The sequence below is a fragment of the Mobula hypostoma genome, chromosome 9, assembly GCF_963921235.1.
Source record: "Mobula hypostoma chromosome 9, sMobHyp1.1, whole genome shotgun sequence".
Lineage (NCBI taxonomy): Eukaryota > Metazoa > Chordata > Chondrichthyes > Myliobatiformes > Myliobatidae > Mobula > Mobula hypostoma.
In genome coordinates this window covers 29,653,477-29,669,224 of record NC_086105.1, presented here as the reverse complement: position 1 = coordinate 29,669,224, position 15,748 = coordinate 29,653,477, and the positions used below count along the sequence as shown (strand labels likewise).

General features: G+C 40.3%; 1 protein-coding gene across 3 annotated transcripts; it reads left to right on the top strand.

Moving 5' to 3' along the window:
• The first annotated feature begins 245 nt into the window (after positions 1–245).
• Positions 246–15,524, top strand: stmp1 (short transmembrane mitochondrial protein 1). 3 transcript variants are annotated; one of them, XR_010019182.1, is made up of 4 exons: positions 268–361; positions 13,780–13,833; positions 14,872–15,036; positions 15,274–15,518. XR_010019182.1 is itself a non-coding variant. In XM_063057955.1 (3 exons), exons 1-3 carry the CDS (start codon positions 347–349, stop codon positions 15,352–15,354), a joined length of 150 nt encoding a protein of 49 aa, XP_062914025.1. In that variant the 5' UTR covers positions 246–346; the 3' UTR covers positions 15,355–15,523. The 3 variants fall into 3 exon arrangements, 2 of the variants coding, with proteins under 2 accessions (XP_062914025.1, XP_062914026.1); XM_063057955.1 differs by lacking the exon at positions 14,872–15,036 and having other exon boundaries at positions 246–361; positions 15,274–15,523; XM_063057956.1 differs by lacking the exon at positions 14,872–15,036 and having other exon boundaries at positions 358–489; positions 15,274–15,524.
• The last annotated feature ends 224 nt before the right edge of the window (positions 15,525–15,748 follow it).

Sequence of the window (15,748 nt, the reverse complement as noted above, 5' to 3'; positions counted from 1 at the left end):
TACGCATCCAAGAGGAGGAACATGCAGAATCGGTTGTCACACTATGATTGACGTGTGGTGTCATCATCATAAAAGCGGCAGAGAAAGCATTAGACGTAAGCGTTGACTACTTCTGAAAATGTTTGTCAGAATGTTCTAGGGAATGAACAAGCCAGCCTGTCGCAGGTCTGTTAAAAAAAAAGCCTCCTTGTTTGCTACGTGCGCTAACTTGAATTCTTGACCTTCTCACGATGGCGGCAGGACGAGCCCTAGTGTGGCGGTGTGCATGCGCATTGTGCTGTTACGAGTAGGTTAGAGGGGAGAACGGAGAGCAGGGTCCAGGTTTCGAGCAGGCCCGTACCGTAAGATGTTCCAGTTCCTGGTGAGTGAGGCTGCGGCCAGGGTGGGTTCAGCTGGATCCGTTGTCGGAGGTGGTTGCGGTTTCCACCAAGGAGAGGAACTGGATATCTGTGTCCGTGGCTCCATGATAGACAGCTCTCGGTGATGGCCGTGAGTGCGACACGCTTAGTGTTTTCTCAGGCGGAGGCTTGTTGAAAAGGAGTGTCTACATGGTTCAAAAAACTCTTGGATGCCATCGCTGTTCTGACTCTATTTGTCCCTTCCTGTTTTTTCTTTTAACATTTCGCCTTCTCTTCTGACCATCCCTTGCCCAAACGACCAGCCGTCAATGGCTCCAGGTCTTTACTCCTCTCACCTCGCTGAATTGTGAGCTTGGTGGGAGCACCGTTTTACCACTTGTAGCTTTTTTTCCCCCCCAATTCCCGGACAATTTTTAAAATCTCAGCAGTCTACCTATTTCCTCCGTATTTGTGCAGTTTACCGCCCATGACTCCTTAATTTCATTTTCTAAATCTCATTCTGGCTGCTCATTGTTGCTCGTTTAAATTCAAGAAATTGGAAAATTCAATGGATATGGCCCCTGGTAGATGATGAATTTAATGTCACTTCAATTCTGACCAGACCAGATAAGTAACACACTTTCAGACCAAGATGTGGCTTTTTAAACTGCTGATTGGGGGTTGAGATTCTTTTATGTACCGCCAACCATATCAAGCTCATCTCTTCAAATGAGTCAAAAGATTGTCACTCATCTGGTCCTTGCCGTCCCTAAATTCCAGATATCCCCTGCTTGATAGCCATCTGAGATATGGTGCCACTACAATCCTGACCTTTATGAAGAACCCTACTTCACTAGTAAAGGCATCCGTTAGTCTTGAGAGACCATGGGTCTGTGCCTGTAAAGTCTTCACTCTCCAAGGCGCAGGCCTGGGCAAGGTTGTATGGAAGACCAGCAGTTGCCCATGCTGCAAGTCTCCCCTCTCTATGACACCAATGTTGTCCAAGGGAAGGGCATTAGGACCCATACAGCTTGGCACCAGTGTCGTCGCAGAGCAGTGTATGATTAAGTGCCTTGCTGAAGGACACAAGACGTTCCCTCGGCTGGGGCTCGAACTCACGGCCTTCAGGTAGCTAGTCCAATGCCTTAACCACTCGGCCACGTGCAGCACACTTCACTAGTAACAGGTGGATAAAATGGCCAAGGCCTGCAAACCTTCCCAAAGCCTTTCCACCTCTTAGCCTGTTTTAGAAGCTTTTTAAAACTGATCTCATTGGCTATTTTTATTAGTCACCTGCCCTAGTATGTTCCTGTGTGATCTGATAACAATAGTTTGGTTTGCTAATGCTATTGTGAGGTACCTTGGAAAGTTTTCAATTTTGTCATAGAACACTACAGCACAAAAACAGGTCCTTCAGCCCATTTAGTCTACGCCAAACTATTAAGCTGCCTGGTCCTATCAACCTGCATCCAGACCATAGCCCTCTATTCCCCTCCTGTCCATGTTTATTTTAAATGTTGAGATCAAACCGGCCTCCACCACTTCCGCTGGCAGCTCATTCCACATTCTCACCACCCTCTGAGTGAAATTCCCCCTCATGTTTCCCTTAAACATATAGCTTTTCACCCTGAACGCATGACCTCTAGTTCTATTCTCAGCCAACCTCTGGGAAAGGCCTGCTTACATTTGCCCGATCTATAAGAGGCCTTCTATTGGTTGGGTCCATGGATCTTGCATCCCAGCTGTGGACATGATACACAGCCAGGACAGTACAGCATGGAGAGCAAGCTATTGTCCATGCGGCAGGCTCCCCCGTCCCCCACACAGCTGATGAATATAAAAGAACGGCAGGGACCAGAACAGTCTGGCATCAGTGGTGTTGCAGGAGTTGCCAATCACTGTTGAAATCAACGTTGGACTGCCTTACGGGCTTCAGCTCTGGATTTTTCCTCGGGGTTTATTCCTGAAGCTTTCCCCGTGAGTGGAGGTTTCCTTCTAGGTGAGCTTCCAACCACAGGAGATGAGCTCCATCTACCTAAAATGACTGGCTTTAAGCCACCAGTAACCCACCTTTGCTCCTTCTCCTGACTGTAGAAGCAGTTCTGCCAGGCTTAGTAGCTAAGCTACCTGTGAAGGCCAGGAGCTGGACTTGGTTGTCAGAGGCTTTTTGAGAAGCACACCATTGGGACATTTAACAGGTAGTAGGAACTCATCCCCACTGCTTCCCCCAAATATGACAACTTTAAGAAGCTGCCCTATCTATACATGTATATACATATTCTCATTCCACCTTTGCTCTATCGTTGACTTTTTGCTCTGTCTGGATAATAAGAACATAATAAATAGAAGTAGGCCTTTCATGTCAAGGGTCTCGGCCTGAAACGTCGACTGCGCCTCTTCCTATAGATGCTGCTTGGCCTGCTGCGTTCACCAGCAACTTTGATGTATGTTCATTGTTTAAAAGGTGTTTTTTTTAACCATAACATTATTTTTCTACATCATCCTGATACCTTCCGATTCTTGTAATTTAAAAACAAAACTATCTTTTTTTTTGCAAACTGCTGCCATAATATTGAATGGAGCATTTTTCTACACCTTCCATTTTAATTCATCTTCCACTGAACTTTGAAGGCTATTTACCAAAATGAAGTCATGACATTGTCATCGAGTCTACCGACAAAAGGAACATTATGTTTGAAGAACCTATTCTTTTTCATTGTGCTGCGATTGAATGATTCTATATTTACTCCACTTGAGTACTAAGCTGACTCCGTCTGTGGTCTGTATGCAGACAATAGTTACGTGTTTGTATATATAGAAGCTGCGCTCCAGTCAGTGTCAACAAGTTGTCTGGAGTACACGAAAGAATGGACATTACATTAAGCATCTCTAAGCAAAGGTTCTTTATCAAACTGCCCCACTGTGTCAAGTCGAGTTTATCTTCATGTGCACAAGTACTGTGAAGTACAGATGCAGTGAAAATCTTTCGTGCCACTGCATCACTGGTTCAGACCACACGGAATATAAATTATCCACAATTTATAAAAGACAGTGAAGAGAAAAAATGACTAGTGTCTTGTTTTACATAGTGAATTAAAAACCCCCAGAGACAAGTCTATTGTTAGTGCAAGAGGTTCATAGTTTCTGTTAGAGGTTCTGTTACTGAGGTAGGATTAGATTTGTATAGATAGGTTTAACAACCTGATTGCTGTAGGAAAGTGGTTGTTCCTGAACTTGGTAGTGTGGCTTCTGTCTCTTCTGCCTGACTAGCAGCAAGTAGAGAGTATGACCTGAATGGTGGGGTTCCTTGATGTTGATGTTGATGTTGATGCTGCTGCTTTGAGGCACTGCCTCCTGTATATATTGTCAGCGATTTGGATGGACTGTGCTGCGACTACTACTTTCTGCAACCTGTTGTGTTCCAGTGTTGAAATTGCCATATCAGGCCACGTGCAGCTAGTCAAGGTAACAGTGTACTTGTAGAAGTATCTGGAGAAGTTAGATCAAAAGGTAGGTGTTGATGAGTGTTGCTCTTATGCCTAGTACCACCACTGTACCAACAGTCTTTGGCCTTCTGAGGAAATGGGTATTCAAAGCTCAAGGTCGCAGACTGGGTATAAAAGTCACTGTCTACTGAGAAGCATTGATCCCCACCCTCCTGTAAACCTCAGTGAGATTGCCTACCTAAATAGGTCCATGCAAAATCTTTCCAATCCACTAGCAGAGATGGCAAACCAAAATCAGTGTTGTCTTGCGTGATGGTATTCCCAGCGTTGATGCTGTAAGTGCATTCATGCTGGGGCATATTGATTATATGGCTTAATGCAGATTCCTGAAACATAAATTATGTAAAAAAAAGCATCTGAACAGCAAGAAGACATTAGGAGGACAGAAAAATGATTCAAGATGTTTTCAGTCTCCCTGCAAAACATATAACAAACTTATTGACTCATTCAGATCCCTGGCCATTGACTGCTAACAATGGAGGAGGAGTTGGGATGGCACTGAGAACCTCAGTTCTCTTTGTTCAGTAACCAGTGGATGAAGCTTGGTGAAAACAGCAGAAGGGATGTATTACTTTCCACACTACCCATTGCAAACTCTTGCCCTATCTGTCAGGCTCTGCAGACTCAACTAAAGCTTCATTAATCACTGTAGAACCAAGAGAACTTGAACTGAAGTTCTTTGAATCATTCTTGATTCAAAGGGATGCCTTTAGAATGAAGTATCTATATTCACCCTTGAGGATGTGGCCTCCCCGATACAGTTAGGAACAGATGCAAATTGGCTGATGTCTTTGTGAGGTTTCTCTGTGTGACCCTGAGCTATGGGTCATTTGTTGCATAGGTCCTTCTTCCTCCTATCATTTGAACACCTCGGTTCTCAGCATCTTATACAGTACCATTCTAATTAAGATCAATACAAGCTTGCGGAACAAGCATCTCATCTTTCTTCCAGTTATGTAATAGACTTCCGGACTCAATATTGAGTTCAGAAATTTTAGATAATGATTCTGTTATTTTCTGCTACATATCCGTTGAACCCATCTTTTGTTTCCTATTCCATTATCATTCTGTTTAAACCTTACACCATCATCTCTTTTGTGATTTTAATTTTCCCATTCCCACTAGTGACCTTCCCTTTTTGTTATTTATTATTCTCTCCCTATTTCTTTGGTTCTCAAAAGACATTATGCCTTTAATTTTTAACATTTCTGAAGAAATGTCATTGATGTCAAAGGGGAATTCCTTTTTGCTTCCCAACTTGCTATGTGTGTGTGGGACGTGTAGAGCATGAATTCATGATCTGAGGGCTGAAGCAGCTGAACATATGGCTGTGGGCATTATGTTCAAATTGTCTAAATATTGAAATAGGAAGATAGAATCAGAATATTTTATGATGTGAAATTTGTTTATTTGTAGCAGAAGTACAATGCAAAGACATTAAATTGTTATAAATTACAAAATAAATAAAAAGTGCAAAAATAAAGAAGCATGAGAAATGTCCATGACCCAAACTGTTTGTTAGTCAGAATTAAACAAACAATGCATGGGTGAGGATCACGTAAACAGCCACGAAGGGAAAGCAAACAGGCACAGTTCACTGACCGTTCAGAAACCTGATGACGGAGGTAAAGAAACTGTCTTTGAATCATTGAGTGTGACTCTTGGGCTCCTTTACTTTCTCTTTGGTGATAGTGGAGATCCAAGAGTGTGTATGCTGCTGGAAGAGTAGAAATAGAGAGGTCTATCCTTGGATTAGCTCTCTTTCTTCATACTTGAATATACTCTGATGTTTTAACATAAGAGCAATGCATTTAGATAGACCGTCCTCGGCACATCAATTGACCTCAGCAAAACAGCATTATAGTGAAGACAAAATAACTCATTTTTAAATTGTGTTGATTGAGGTCCAAATATTGGTGAAGGTAACAGATAGCTCTCTTTACTCTTCAGAGAAATATCAGAAGATCTTGCATGAAAATACTAACTTAGTTTAATTGCTAATCTGAAAACGTTCTGCAGCCTATTTCCATTATTAAGACTGAGAGGGAAGAACTATTATCAGCTGGATCACATTTATCTGGATGGGAATTTCATATGTAAACAAATGGGGCATACTTTTTTTATTTTACTTAAGAATGTGGTTGCATGTTAATTATTGATATGTTTCACAATGTGTCTGAAGACCATTGTAAACTGCTATGATGTAAATGCAAGTCTGTCCCTTAGCCTGTTTTTATTACGTAGGTGTCCTGCCCGTGTTACAAATGCCCAACTTATGAACACCCCATATATATGAATGAGCATTTGGAAGACTGTTGGTTTAGATGGGCATGGATTTGCTAATGCTGCAGGGCTGCAGGTATCTCTTGGATGGAGACCATGTGCCTTCTCTGCCCACCAACCCTCCCCACAAGGTACAATAGTTGAGGGCTAGCTAGGAGTGCTGAGCAAACTCACTCACCAAATTAGTGAGGCTGCTTTCCGCTGCTGTTGCTGTCCCATCATGGCTGTCTCTGTGATCCTTTCACCGGCACTTTTTGTTCAGTTTTGGCTTGCAAACAATTCAGGTTACGGACGTTTCTCAGGAACCCTGTGGTAACCTGGGGACTGCCTATATTCTGCCAAAGATTCATTATTAATTCTGTATGAGGTACCAGTCCTAAATCATTGGAACTGGCTATTTCTTTGTAAATTATTTCCATTAGGCTGTATGTTTATGTATTGAGTGTCTTTTTCAATGCTGATATATTTGTAGTGTGATTCAAGTATACTTCATCAAATATTGAAAGACTTAAACAGAAAGTCTTGTACTTTGTCAACTTGCCTTTATGCGGAGCTGTTAATAAAGGTAAACATGTCACGGAGATCTCAAAAATAGAAAAGTAATGATGCAGAAGATGAAAACCAAAATTCTGCAGTTACTGTAAACCTGAAAAAAAAACAGAAAATGCTGGAACCACTCAGCAGGTCAGGTAGCATCTGTGGAAGAGAAGAAAACAACTTTACACATCAAAGCTTCTGTCAGAGTGGCAGAAGTGTTTAGGGAAGAAAGTCCAGGTTAATGGATTTTGCTGAAAATGGTGTTAGTTCCATGGTTGCCTGAGCAGGGAGTAGATGCCTAAGAGGCAGTTGTTGAAGGATTTGTTGGGGAATTTGCTCAGCTGGGGACATTGGGGTAAAACCTGGGGGCCTGTGTTCTCATATGGTTAATTTTATGAACGAGCAATACTTGGTGTAAGAAAACATAGAAACAGCAGAGCTTTTGGATAAGATGGACCGTCAGATCATCACAAAAAGCTTAAAAGATTCCATAGTTAACCAAATGGACACAGGTAGAGGTGAGAGCACAGGATGGGGCGGCAGAGTAGCGTAGTGGTTAGTACAGTGCTTTACAGTACGGGTGAACCAGGGTCCGTTCCTGTCGCTGCCTGTAAGAAGTTTGTATGTTCTCCCCAAAGCCGTGTGGGTTTCCTCCAGGTGCTGCAGTCCCCCCCCCCCAAGTACAAAGATGTATCGTTTGGTAGATTAATTAGTTATGGTAATTTTCCCCCTGATTAGGCTATTGTTAAATGGGATTGATGGGCAGCGTGGCTTGATGGACTGGAAGGGCATACTCTGTGCTGTACCTTAATAAATAAATAGAATTTCTGTGACAGAATTTTAGGGCTATTGAGAACATACTGCCACACATCTTCTGGTCCTTAGGAAAACTAGTGAACCCAATACTTTGGAGAGTGTCAGAAATAAAATTAATGCAATAGATGTGCTCCTTTGGCAGTCACAATATATACAGATTATAATATGTACAAAATAATAAATGCATACTCTCATCTGCCATTTCTCAATGTTATTCTTTTTGCATTGAGAGTTTAAGGAATATTTTCCAGTGCAGCCTTGTGCTCCACCCGTAGCTGTGACATGGTATGTTTATCTTGTGACTATTACAGACCTATTAATTGAAAACAGCAGATAGAAATTAAAGCCTGTGGAAATTTTAAATAGTAGTCTTTGCATATCCAATAAGTGTTTCAGTAACGTATCTTTATTGTATATTTAATGTAATAAAATGTGCTAAGGGTGTCATGAGATATAATTTGATGATGCCAAATGAATAGGATAGGGTATTTGGTTAATGGATAGTTTTAGGAAGCATTTAAATGAGAATAGAGAGCAAGCTAGGTGGGTGGGAAATTCCAAAGCTTTGGGCCTAGCCAGCTGAAGGAACAATCGCCAGTGATTGGGTAGGATAGGGAGAGAGTAATAGGAGATATTCCTCTAACACTGGCCATCAGGGATTGTTGTGAGACTAAACCTCAGCAGTAGAGGGACTTGACATTTAACCAACTCTCTTAAGAATTCTTCTGGACAATGTATTCAGAATCTTACCTCAAGCACCAAACTTATAACATTAAATCTACTGAAGCATCTAGAACAGCTGTATTATTTTGTATATTAAAATATATAGCAGATCTGTAATCTGTAAAGGGAAAAGAAAATATTAATGTACAAAAAGTGAATGTGATTAGTGTTTACATACTGATTCAACTTGTTATTGTGTAGTACTTACAATGTCTAAACGTACTTTTAGATGTTTTAAAGATATAATTGAACTAGAACAGCAACCAAAGAAAGTAGAAAAAAGAATTTGCTTTCAAAGAAGTCCTTGAAAGAAAATGATTAAGTGCAGACGAGTTTAAACTGGGCAGGAGCATGAGCCTTGTACTATTAGAGAAATTATCTACCAATAGTGATAACATAGAAGTGTGCATGCAAGAAGACAGAGATGGTACAGTAGCATATTTGCCTCTCCAACTGACTGTGCAGAGAATTTCACAGGTACCCCAAGCTCTATGTAATGAAATTTCCCTTTCTCTCAGTTCTAAATGTCTTGTTCCACATTCTAACACTGCTCCCTACCCAGTGGTCAGTGGAAACTTTCTCCCTGTATCCAGCATGCCTGACATGTCAGAATTTCATATGTTTTGGAATTCTAAATTATAGTAAGTGCAGCCTAATTGACACAACGTTTCCTGAGATAACTCTCCTGCATCCCGGAGAATCAATCTGGTGAAACCTTGTTGCATCCCCTGAGAGAAATGTATCCTTCATGAGGTAAGAAGAACACCATTTTCCAGGTGTGACCCCCCCCCCCAAGGTCTTGTACAATTTGTTTCCAAGAACTCCTATTACGAAGGCTGATGCATCATTTGTCACCTTAACTGCTTAGTACACCGAACGTTGCTTCCAGTGACAAGTGTTCTTGGATCCTCAGATTCCTTCTACACCAATATTACCCAAGCTATCACTACTTAAAGTAATAATCCCTTTCGGTTTTCTTACATGGTGCAGCATGTAAGTGCAATTACAAAGAGAGCGTGGCAGCACTTCCACGGTCTAAGAAGCTGCGAAGATTCAGCATGTCATCTAAAACTGACAAATTCCTATAGATGTGTGATATTGACTGGTTGCATTGCGGCATGTGAGTGCCTTTCAAATGACATTCAATAGAAAAACCTACAAAAAGTAGGGAAGCAGGCCTGTCCATCACAGGCATATAAATTTACTTTGAACTGAGAAAGGTAGTTATCTAGTCATCATTTTTTCTGCCTGTTCATCTATTCCTCAATGTCCTAGTTGCTATTTGGAGTCAGTAGTGTAATCCCATATAATCCCATCAGACTGATCACAACATTTTTTTAAGTTATTGGGTTGTAAGGATATAGACTCAGTGGATGAACTCTCTATTATGTTCCCTCTGAATGTAGCTGTGATATCACTCCTGATTAATAGTGCAATTTACCCCACCCCTCAACTTTACTTCCTTCTCTGTTTGCAACAGAGAGACGCTGGTGTGCAAAAAAAGGTGTCCAGTCTAAGAGTTATCATCTTAGTCATTTTTCGTGGGCTCGCAAGACCCTGTTGGATATTGGTGGTGTGGAATGCTGCAAGTAAAATTTGTTGGCTTTAGAGTGAATGGTGGGTGTAGATGTGTGGCATTGGTCAGTGTGAGGACTAGGCCTCAAGCTGTGGTGTTGCCTGCTTGCAGCCCCCCAGGGGAGGCATCGGAGTGGGATACTCCACTGGAGTGCCTGTTGCAGAATGGTGAGCCTCCATGTTGGAGTGTGTGTTGCCCCCTAGTGTTTGCTCAGCAGAAGACAAGTTAAAGAAGTCATTCAATAGAAAAGCCTACAAAAAGTGGGGAAGCAGGCCTGTCCATCACAGGTAAAGCCCTCCCCACCATTGAGCACATCCGTACGAGCACTCTCACAGAAAAGCAGCATCCATCGTCAAGGACTGCCAGTACAGGTTCAGGAACAGTATTACCCCTCAACCATCAAGCTATTGAACCAGAGAGGATAACTTCACTCACCCCAACATTGAAATGTTCCCACAACCGGTGGACTCACTTTCAAGGATTCTTCATCTCATGTTGTTGATATTTATTATTTTGTTTGTTGGTATTTACTGTGAAATGCCAGCAAGAAAATGAATCTCAGGGCTGTATATGGCACCATACTGTATGTACTTTGAATTTAAATTTACATTTAGAATTTACATTTCTTAAATTTAAATGTAAATGTAAATTACATGCTGGACCATGTGAACGCCTTTACATTTATCTATGTTGTACTGCATCCGCCATCTATCTGTCCAATATCTTAGCTAGGCAACAGTGAAGTCTTCATGTGCCTCACAATTCACAGACTTCTGATAGTAAGTTTAGAAATATTACTTTCATTTCACTCATCCAAACTAAACACGTTTTGAGAGTAGCTGAGGTTGAGGCACTAATCCCTGTTACAACCCAATAGTCGCTACCTAAGAAAGAGCATTTTGATTCTTACTCTGTTTCCTGTCGGTCAGATTTTGATCTATGACAGTTTATTACTCCCAATTCTACGAGCTTCAATTTTGTATGCTAATCCCTTATATGATACTTTATCAAAGGTTGTCTGGAAATTCAGATACACCGCTTCTAGTTCTTTCTTATCTATTCTACCATTTACATCTTCAAAAAAATTCTGTAATTTTGTTAAAGTACCCATAAGAAGGGTTAAACATATTTGACTTGTTATCACATCTTTTATAATAGACTCTACCATTTTCCCTGTTACGGATGGTAAGCTAACAGACCTGTAGTTCCCTGTTACGTCTCTCCCTCTTAGTTACATTTGCCATTCTCCAATCTGCAGAAGCTTTTCCTTAGTAGAAATTTGGAAGATGATAACCAATGCCTACACTTTTGCTGTGGCCCACGATCGATCCCGTTGAATCATCACTTTTTACAATTGCAAATTTCATTTATTTCTTTATTTTCATTAGATTCCCCATGAAGACTGAACCAAAGTATTTGTTTAGTTTGCTCTCCAATATAAATTCTTCTGTTGCAAGAAATTTAAAATTGTCTTCACTAGTCTTTCTCTTTTTATGTGCTTGTGGAAGTGTTTCCAATCCATGTTACTTTCAGCTTTATTTACCAGTTCATTTTTGCTTTCTTACTCAATCTCTTGGACCTTTTATGCTGAATTCTGAACCATTCCTTGTCCTAAGGCTTGTTATTTTTTCTGGCAATCTTGTATGTCTCTGGATCTAATATTATCTTTAGCTTGTATTAGGCTGGATTGGGTCACATTCTCGTTTGTGTTTTTGTGCTGGAAAAGAATATATAATTGTTATGTTTCCTGTGTTTATCTTTTAATTGTTAGTCATTGCCAATTCATCATCATGTCTTTCAATGAAGCTCCCGAATTTAATGGAACTGACTTGCCCCTCATTCATTTGTATATTCCTTTGTTTTGACTTAGGACCCTAGTTTCAAATTGACTTGCTTCACCTTCTGTATTACTGAGGAATTCATTCATGTTAAGATCACTTTTTGCAAAAGGATCTTGCTCAACTTACTGGCCATTAGCATATCAGATGATCTGCCCTGGGCCTAGCACACAGGTGCGATCATAAGGAAAGTACACCAGCATCTTTTCTTTGGAGGTTGAGGAGATTTAGCTTCATACAAACATGCTAGCAAACGTACAGATATACTATTGAAAGTATCCTGACAAGTTGCATCGTAGTCTGGAGCGGCAGTTGAAATGCGCAGGACTACAAGAAGTTGCAGAGAATAGTAGACTGCCCAACACATCATCGGCACATCCCTTTACTGCTAGTACTACAGGAGGTACTGTCTCAAGAAAGCAACATCTATCGTCAAAGACCTGCACCATCTATGCCATAGCATCTTTTCTCAGCTACCATTGGGAATAATGCTATGGCAAAAGGCTGAAGTCCCACACCACCACAGTTATGTCCTACTAAAAACGGCCACTTCCCTTCAACCATTGAGTTCTCGAACAAGCTGGAAAACCTTGATCAGTACATTTTAGCAGCACTATGGCCACATTGATAACATTGCAGTAAAACTGACTTTTTTTGTTCTAATTGAGCATTTCTTGAGAATAATGCTATGTGCCTTTGATACTGCTGTAAGTTTTTCATTGCACCTGTGTACAGTTGCATATGACAATAAGTTTGACTTCAACTTAAACAAGATTATAACTAATCCTTTCCCATTGTATGGTATCCAATTCTGTTGTAGACTACTCAACTTACTGGTCTATATATTCCAGTAATTTACCTGCCATAAGATTTTGAACTGACATTCACAACTCTATCTCAACAGTGGAACACTACAGACTACCTCTTGCATGGACCCATCTTTGTTTCTGTCTTATTTTCTTGCACTATGGTCTTGTTTTTTTTTCTCCCTCCCCCCTCCCCCCCTTTTGATCCTGTGCATTGGAGCTTCCATGCCAGGCAGTGATGCATCCAGCCAGATGTACTCTCCACAGTACATCTGTAGATATTTGGTGACATACCAAATCTCCTCAAACTCCTAATGAAGTGCAGTTGGTGGTGTGTCTTCTTCGTGATTGCATCAATATGCTGCACAGGTGGTTTTCTATTTGGTGCCATTTACTACATTAATGTTTCTGTTTGGAGGCGTATGGACAACTCCCAACTAGGTTTCTTTTACCCCTCTGAGTGCTTCATAGGTTCACCCAGATTGAATATACATTGTGGTTTTCTGAGCCATGTCCTTCTCACTTTGCTCTGATTTCATCTGATTTTGGGTCAAGACCCAGAATCGGGACTGAGAGTGCAGAAGAAAACTGTACAAAGTGAGAGAGAAGATTGATGTAGAGAAGTGTAGGTGATGGGTGGAATGAAGATGCTAGGTCGACAAGGTGCAATTTTGTAGAGCACCTGTATTCTGTTGGCACCGGTGTTCTTGAACTTTTGCCTGGATGTCATTTCAAATCCCCATCGAATTCTCACACTGACCCATCTGTCCTCGGGCGTCTCCACTGCCGTGGTGAGGCCAAACACAAAAACCAGGAGAATGGCACTTTGTATTCTGGTTGGGCAGCCTACAGGCCAATGATATGATTGATGTATTTTTCAATTTCAGGTAACCAACACCCCTCATTTCTTTCTCATTTCCACTAATCTATCAGGTTCTCTTGGCCTACCTTTCCCATTCCTCGCCCCTCATTATTGAGATCCATTCCTTCTGCCTATCCACCCACAGACCTATCTACCTGGATTTCTTCTCCCTTGATTCACTTCTTCTCCCCAAATTAGTTCAATCTGCCTATTATTTCATCCACCACCAAATCTGTTTCCACCCATCGCCTACTAGCCTCTATATCATCCTCTCTACTATAAACAGACTACCTCCCCTCTGCATTCTCAGTCCTGATGCCTGGCCTTGAACCGAAGTATTGACCATTCTTTCACCTCCACAGATGCTGTTTGCAATGAGTCTTCTAGAGCTATTTCTAAAAAGTTTTTATGTTTGTATTTTTTTTTACATTATTAGAACTAGTCGTGAATGTTATTTATTAATACAATTGAGTTCTTTGTGTCTTCTGTTTCAGGTAGGGTTTACTCTTGGAAACGTGGTGGGAATGTATCTGGCCCAAAATTATCAGGTGTGTTTATGAAGACTGTGTGCTTGAAAGATAAATTTATATCAGTTGAGATTTAAACTGAATATGATTTATGCTTTCATAATTATATATATTTTTGCATCTTGGTATTGATTGAGAATCATGAAATTTAGCTTGTAATTGCTTGCTGGAAAATGAAGGTAATATGTAATCTGATCTTTCAGTGAAGTGTTCAGTAATGATAATTAAAGTTTTTAATCCCCTCTCTCAGAATTAAGTCTGAACCATTTCTTATTATAGCTAGGCAGGATATGTCTTATTACAGTGAAGTTGTGTTTGTTAGTTCAAATTTAACCCCTCTCTCTTCATTAAATTACTAAAGAACTTGCAGCTGCAATCTGGTTCAGAAAGGTAGCAGCAAAAGTTCAATTCTTGTGGATGGCCTATTCAGGTTACAAAAATTAGAATATCAAGATGGCCGTTAGCATATTATAGCTCAGGCATGTCAGACTGAGAAGTTCAGATTTATTTAAGAACTGCAGATAGATCTCTCTGGAAGATGGAAATCAATGAAGTTCAAGGCACTGCTTAATCATGGTCTTGGCACTGCAATTTCCTAAATTCACTGAAAACTTGGATATGGGGAATTTACCTAATGTACAGAAGACTACACAGTAAAATAGCATTCACTTTATTCCCATTACTCTAGTCAAAAATATATCCTACTATGAGGATTTGTACAGAAAATACTTAAAGATTGATAGTGTTAAAATATGCCAGTTGGGATACCTTATCAGAACAAATCAACAGCCCCAACTGCACACACTAGCCACCTTCAAACTCACGTGGCAAACGTTCCATTCACAGCAGGATTCAAAATTCATTTACATGAGTTTGTGACAATATCATTGATTTCCAGAAACAAGTCTACAAGAATGCCATTGAGCTAAATGAGAAAGGAATTATTAACTTTGATCCTGGGATAAAAGTAGCTGTACCACCACTGTTAATTGATTATTTTCAATGTCTGAATACTCATCCAAAGCTTAAATATAATTTAGTTCATGCATTCTGCTATAGGGCTGTGTGCACCAGGCCGTCATTTCCCCTGTGATGTATGTGAAATGCACATTACCAACAGCAAGATACATGAGTGCATTGGAATACTAAAGAGCTTTGGCCAAAAGCTGTGAGCTGATATTATTTTAGCGTCAAAACAAGCAAAATATTCAAAGCCAGATTTAGGTATGTTCATGACAAGATTCTGTGATATACTTCACTGCTATAAGACATTTAAGCTTTGATTTTTTTTTTGTGGCCAATTAATTTGCTAAAGCCAGGACCTGTTACTCATCCTTCTTAGACTAATCCTAATCAGCCAAAGAATTGGTTTTGTCTTTGTGTTTTCCTTGTCAAGTTTTGAAGTGAAAGTTTATTGAGGACAAAAAAGTTAATTTCTTGATCTTTTGGACTTTTTTTAAGATTCCAAATATCTATAAGAAGTTTGAAGAATTCAAAAAGGATGCTGAATCCCGAAAAAAGCCACCAGATGATCGATCGTAATATGTACGGCCCATGGCTAACACTGGGACATTGGCATTCAGTTACTAATGCTAAACTGACTCTATGCATTGAGTATCAAACAGTATTGGACCCACCTCAACAGTTCTATTTATTTAGCACTGATTAAAAAAAGTAGTCCAACTCAAAAATCACCTGTGTTTTTATTATTGTGAATCATTACTACCATATTTGTTTCTGCTGGCATTTGAATCTTTTTTTAGTTTTTCATGTGTTACGTACCCCGTAACTGGGTTGCCAAACCAGCAGAAATGGATCACTCAGTTGGAGTCTGGAGTACTAGAACTAAGAAAGTTTTATTAAAGAAACAAGCAACACAGTAATCGAAAGGATAATAAATGCAACAATTCAACAATGATAACCACACATGTGCACA